Source organism: Mesitornis unicolor, unplaced genomic scaffold, assembly GCF_000695765.1.
Source record: "Mesitornis unicolor isolate BGI_N332 unplaced genomic scaffold, ASM69576v1 scaffold18713, whole genome shotgun sequence".
Classification (NCBI taxonomy): Eukaryota; Metazoa; Chordata; class Aves; order Mesitornithiformes; family Mesitornithidae; genus Mesitornis; species Mesitornis unicolor.
The window spans coordinates 7,116-13,684 of NW_010176894.1; the positions used below are offsets into that span (position 1 = coordinate 7,116).

The window sequence follows — 6,569 nt, forward strand, 5'->3', positions numbered from 1 at the left end:
TATTTGATGAGAAGTCAAAAGAGACCACTGCCTCTTCAGGGAAATATAAATATGTAAGAGTTAGCATGTTTCTCTGTGTTATTAAGCACAAAGTCATCTATTTTTGAGTAGTGTGTTAATGCTTTACTTGAAAAATAAGAAAAAGCACATGTGAAATCCTCTGTATTTACCCTAAAATAAAAAACTACTAGTACTGCACATTCCTCCATCACTATGCTCAAAGAAAGGATAGCAAGAACATGAGAAATGGACATTCATAAAAAAAAGTTAATGAGTCCTTGCAAATATGGTACTATTAAAACAGAGCACTAAATGCTAGCATTAGTTAACACATTAACACTAGCAAATTAGGGGCTATTCATACAGGCACATTTTTGCCTTCAATAAAATTGTCAATGCACATCCTACTTCTGATGAGTTACCAGTTATGTTTTACATTTTAATCAGAAACAAAAAATATTCCATTTTGTAAAACATTTGCACACATATGAGTATAAAAGATGAGATGGAAGTTTATGAATGAAAACAGATGAGGGGAAAAAACATGACAGCAATCAAACACAACTGATTGTCTGCAGAAAGTGAAGCACCCAATTTGTAACCGAATCTTCACAGCAAGTATTTCAACCACTACCACCAACTCACGTCGTTAGCCATCCGTATTCAGCGCAGGTGGTCCTGCAGTCTCTCTTGTACGCATTAACTGGACGTCTTTGTCAGCCATACAAGTATCACAACCCCATACCGCTGATGCTTCTGCTGTTAGAAGGCCATAAGCTGACTCAGTCATGCCTGTACAGATCCGATGAAACCATTTTTGACAAGAGGCTTCACACAGGATGGCATCCTGGTCATCATTAACTTCATGTGTACAAATTCCACACGGATAGACGGGTTCAGAGGACGAGTGACCGTGACGACTGGGATGAAGGGGTGTTTTGCTGCTCTTTTCAGAGTTGCATCCTTCAGGAGTACCTCGAGGCTGGCGGGACTTGCTCTGAGTCCCGTTCGAATGACCAGCGCCAGTGTTATCAGCACTATTAGAATGGCTATTATCCTGATTTACCACATTGTTTCGAGTAACATTTTTTAGGTCACTGTTACCTTGACTCACAATGTCCTCTGTCCTGTGATGATGCTGATGAGCAGCAGTGTTCTGGCTGGATGCTTTGCTTGCACCTTGACTAAAGTCTTGCTTTTGTGCTGCTGATTTTGCCTGGTTGTATGTGTTTGACGGAGGAACAAAAGAATGGCTTGACTCTAGCTGAGAATTTGGGAAATTTGGATTGTTCCCAGGACCAAAGCTAGCTGGCACGTCAGGGTGAGGTATCTGACCAGAATGGCCAAAGTTCTCACCAGGATTTGGTCTGAAATGCTGACCAGGCATATTGACATTTTGGTTTATCTGACCACTACTGTAAGGTGGTTGATTCCCAAAACCTGGGTTATCATGCGGACCGAAGCTGAAAGAGTGGGGTCGACTAAAACCCATTCCCACGGGGTTCTGAGGAAGGGGATGTGGTTGGTTTCTGAGGGAGTAAGAACCACCGTACGGCGAGGACACTCTGGGCAGCATGTGAGGTGGCATTCTGAAAGTGTTATAGCCTCCAAAGCCAGGATAACCAGGATTACTAAAATATGGATTTCCTGAAGGAAGTGGCTTATAAGACACAGTATTATAGTTGTCGTCAAAAGGATTTGCAGCTACAAGGTGGTCAGAGCTTGGATTCGGCGGTGGAGCGTATTCAGACGGAGGAGGAAATGATGATCCCTAAAAATATTTTAAATACAACATTTAAATTAGTTTTAGTATTTCCCTGCAAGGCAGACAAACCACAAAGGTCCTGGATTAGCAGCACTACTGCTAACAGTTCAGCTGTTGTGTAAAGCTCATCCACTGTACCCTGCCAGGCTGTCTGAAATTTCAGTGCAGAGGAATGCGAGGAGTTTGGGCTCCAGGTAACAGAGAGAGTTATAGTAAGCTCAGTGTTTTAAAAAATTATGCCGCTGCACAACCATCCTTCTGAAAATATTACTTGATGTGTGCCTCCTATTCCTTCATCTTTTGCATAAGAAAAGCGACGCTACAGAAAGCCATGTGTCATGCACAAAATATTTCCTTATGCTGAAGAACAGTTTTGAAGCGTTTCCTTAGTTTCACTTTGGGTTCATTTTACTGAATATGTACTTCTTAAGACATTTCACTTCTCTGAGGATATAGAAACCTAATGTTACTATAACCATAAAAAGGTATAGAGAATACAGGAGCCTGTATATAGGAATTTTCTATATTTTGTGTACCAAATAGAGGTACCGCTGTGAGCATTCAGTGATTGCGGACAGTCTCCAAAGCATAGTCAGTAGGTATAAAATACAAGGATTTCTGGTTACAGAGCACAATCAAGTGTTAAAATGGAGCCCAGAGGCCATTTAAATGTCAGAGTAGGTACACAGTTGATTTCACTCTGGACTAGCCTGTGGGAAACATCTAGCTGGTTCAGCCTCACACTAACTGTGCTCACAGAAAGCATTTCCTCCTAAACACCAATAAACTAAGACTGAACATTTCTTTTTCTCCAAAAAAATTCTGCTGTGCTACAAATTTTGAACCTGGTAAGAAAAGAGAGGAAACCAATCTGCATGCCCTCTACAGTTATCACCATTCCAGAACAGAAGGAAAGCTCCACCCAAAAGAAGTCTGAAACCCTTAAATTAACAACCAAGCATTTCTCAGAGCAGGTTTCACCATGACTACTTTAAAACAGAACAAAAATTAAGAAAACAGATCCACATCTCAATGGAATCTGGACAGACCTAACAGAAAGTGATTGCTTGAGCTACATAAATAAAATTACTCTCACTGGGCAGTACCAAATTAACAAACACTCTCACTCAAAGCTGAATGAACAAAGGAAAAATTCTGCACTACAGATACCTAGTTGCTTTAGATGTTTTGTATTCAGGCTTCCTTTTCTGGAAACAGAAACTGTGTAGAAATGCCAAATTGCAGGGATTCACTGGAAAGGAGCCGAACCTGCCTCACAGCTTATGCTTAAAAATCACTTGGGGAATATGCCAAGAGTTTGGTCAAAGCATTAGCAAACTATACTGATCCATTAGCCCACAAACTTACACATATAGGAACAGAAGTAAGGAGAAAAGTAGTCTCATGGCAACTACTCCTGCTGTACAGATTTCTACAAAGTCGTTAAAAGAAAGTCTGTCTCAATCAAAGCCATATGGTGAAATACAAGTTGTTGCAGTTTCACTGTGCTCCCCTCTTTATAGGTCTTTGGCAACCTACAGAGATTAAAATAATTTCAGTGAGAATAACTAGTATTATGAAGATTTCAACTTCACAGTCCAACTGAAGTATTTTTTATGTGACTCCTAGTTGTGAGAACAGACTGACATTGGGAACAACGCGAGATAGCCACACCAGTGAACAACATCCGAGTGCACCGTTTATTAAGAAATCAAAAGAACCAAAGGGAATTTACCTGGGTATTTGCTTTGCGCTTTTTCTTATCAGGGCTTCCAAGTTGTACTCCTGGTCCTCCTAACCCATCCAATCCACTGTCACCACCTACAAAATTTCAATCAGTGCAATACTGCATTAGTTTTCTTACAGAGTGTATTTTAAGTTTGCCTCTGCCTGCCATAGCAACAGTTATCTGTTATAAATACTGAACTTGCCTTAATTCTAGTGCCTTACGTTGCAAGTCCTCAAGGAGCAAATATCTGGAGGTACAAGTTAGCATACCTCGTTTTCACCCATCATACTCTATTACCACTTCAATGTCTAGTTCATGCTCATTACAGTTGGAATAAACATTTCCATTTATGCTTATCAGTCCCTTGGTTCTTAACATCTCCACTTCACCAGTCAGAAGTATTTCTTGCTTGCATGACGCATAAAACTTTCAAAAGAACTGCTTAAAACCATGCCTAAGATTCACCTCCTATTTAACTTACACAGACACAGCATTTCTCAAACTCACTGTCCTGTAGTATACAACAGTAGACTACAATACACCGTGAAGGAAATAGCAAACAGTAGCAGATCCAGGAACGAAAACCACTGGAAACCTGCCGTGCTGTTGAGACAGATCTCCAGTTTATCAGATCTAAATTTTGCTAAAAGCAAGACTTGATCAAACACAAAGACACCTGCCAAAATTGAGAGGAGCTTCTAAGTGAACCTGCCCTACTCTGCAGAAACCTCATGGAATAATTGAGCATGGCTTGCTCTGGCACACAAAAAAGTAAAGAATACTCATTTTATTGACCTATCAGACTTGACTCTCAGCAATACAGAGAGGTATCTGCACTTCACCTGTGATTCTTCACCTCTTATAACTGTAGAACAAGCTCCCAAAGTTGTATAAATCGTGGCCTTCGTTTTTAAAACTCTATGTAAACCACAGGAGAAAAGAAAACAAAATATTCTAGAACATTCCTTATTATTCCAGTCGTTCTGCCTTCAGCGGGGTCAAGTGGATTTGCCATGGCATAGGAATGCAAAGAAAACCCTGAGCTGAAGTATCACAGTCACTTTCAGGTGATATGAGAGCAACTCGTGTTCAGATATTAACATAACTACACCAAGAAACTGTATAGTAATTCATTCTTTTCCCCAGGCCCATTAAGATAATAGCTTCTTTGCTCTTAATAAATAAATAAATACAGTAACAGTAAGAAGTGGGCAACCCAACCTAAAAATTATACTGCTCTTTGTTTAAAGCTCATATTCAGAATGCAAGTAAAACTTTATCAAGATGCAAGCATACAGCTGAACACACGGGTCTGTCATTATTACCAAAGGCAACCTGAAGATAACTGTGAATTATGAACAGCATTATGCAAAGCAGCATAATGGATGACATTACACGCTCTTCGTTAGACAAGTACTCCCAGCAGACAGCTAACCCAGCTTTAGGACTACACAGCAAAGTAACACAAAAACCTCTTGTCCCAGGGAATAAGCTGACCTACTGTACACAAACTAAAATATCCAACAGTTATTTCAAATACTCCTCATCAAAGCAGGCCTGGCAAATTTTCACTCCTAGTGCTTGCTCCCTCTCCCCGCTTTTTTGAGGTTTCGGAATAAGAATCCAGTCTTGCCTCTGCTTTAATAAGTTCCTTTTGGTGTTGGCTGTCACTGTTGAAATTTAATTTCATTTTTCATTATACATAAGGAAGATATGTGGACATCCCAAATCCAATTTTAAGTCTGAATTTAAAGACCAGGACATGAAGCCATGAGCATGTTCTCAAAATAAACTCATGCTCGAGCACAGTATATCCCGGTATAACCTACCACCAGAGTAACAAGTCCTTTCTGCCTTGATTTAGAATATAAAATCCCGCACAGTGTGCTATGAAGCACTGCCACTGCATTAACTGTAGACACTAAATAAACACAGCATAAAGTTTTACATAAAGAATTACAGAGCTCCCTTAAATTCCAACTCTCTAAAATCACCTTCTTGCTAAACTGTTTGCTCAAAACTGTCCTTGCAAATTCCACTAGCTTCTCCTCCAGCATTCCTATACGTTCATCACCAATTCAGTGGGAGGCGATACTGTGAACACCACTCCTCACAACTGCTTCAAATACACTCCTGCTCATGGTCCTGTACTCTTAATACATAAACAACGTTAACCACTGATAGCGAAAGGTTACAAATATCCAGATTTCTTCTAATAAATTAAATAAATAAACCTATTAGTAAACCATTAGTAAACCTATGATCAACTGAAATACTGAAGGAAGTGCTGTTTTTCTATAGTGCAAGTTAAAACTTCATGAAATTATATAAAAAATCCCTCTCTGGGATCTCATTCTTCAAAAACATAAGCATACGAATACTAGAATCCCAGTGACAAGTTCCACTGATTCCTACGTGAATTACTTACACGAGTAAAGCCACACATGTGCCCAGGTTTGCAGGACTGAGCTCCACATCTGGAAAGGTACGAAGCTTTCGTATTTTCAGTTCTTGCTGTGTGAGGCCAATGATTTAATTTACTCCTACAAATTTATATTTTCCCTATGGATTTTATAATTATTTAATTTATACAGGAAAGGAAACAGAAAGTTAGTCCTAGCACATCTCCAAAAAAAGACTGAATGAGTGTCATTTTCAAGCAGCCAAAATAAACTTTCCAGAAAGTCACTCTCGGTGCTCACCACACAGACTTTCATTAAAAGGTGTACTCGGCATTTTGAAACGTTACACTAAGGGTGCAAAACATTATTTCCTTGTCCGACACGAATTTTCCAGGAAAAAATAGAATCCTTTTGACTGGGACATCATACAAGTAATGCATCTAGAGATATAAATACGTATCTGCTAACTATTTCCTTATTTAACAACAGGTAAAATGTATTTCAGCTATTTACATTTGGGAAAAGGAGAAGAGAGAAGTCCTCTATTCTTTTTTACTTCATACAGACACAAGATAGACATTTTCAAGTTAGCTGGGAGAACTGCAACTTGTAGTTTTGTTTACACGCTAAGAGATTTATGACTTTGTGTGTAATTTATGCCCAAATCCTCTAT

General features: G+C 39.3%; 1 protein-coding gene across 1 annotated transcript; it reads right to left on the minus strand.

Moving 5' to 3' along the window:
• Nucleotides 1-346: 346 nt before the first annotated feature.
• On the minus strand, nt 347-3,586 carry PYGO1 (pygopus family PHD finger 1; the record flags this gene model as incomplete). The annotated part of the gene is made up of 2 exons (XM_010181878.1): nt 347-1,771; nt 3,501-3,586. Coding segments are annotated over 2 exons (1,208 nt in total), but the record flags the coding sequence as incomplete, so codon positions are not given.
• Nucleotides 3,587-6,569: the final 2,983 nt, after the last annotated feature.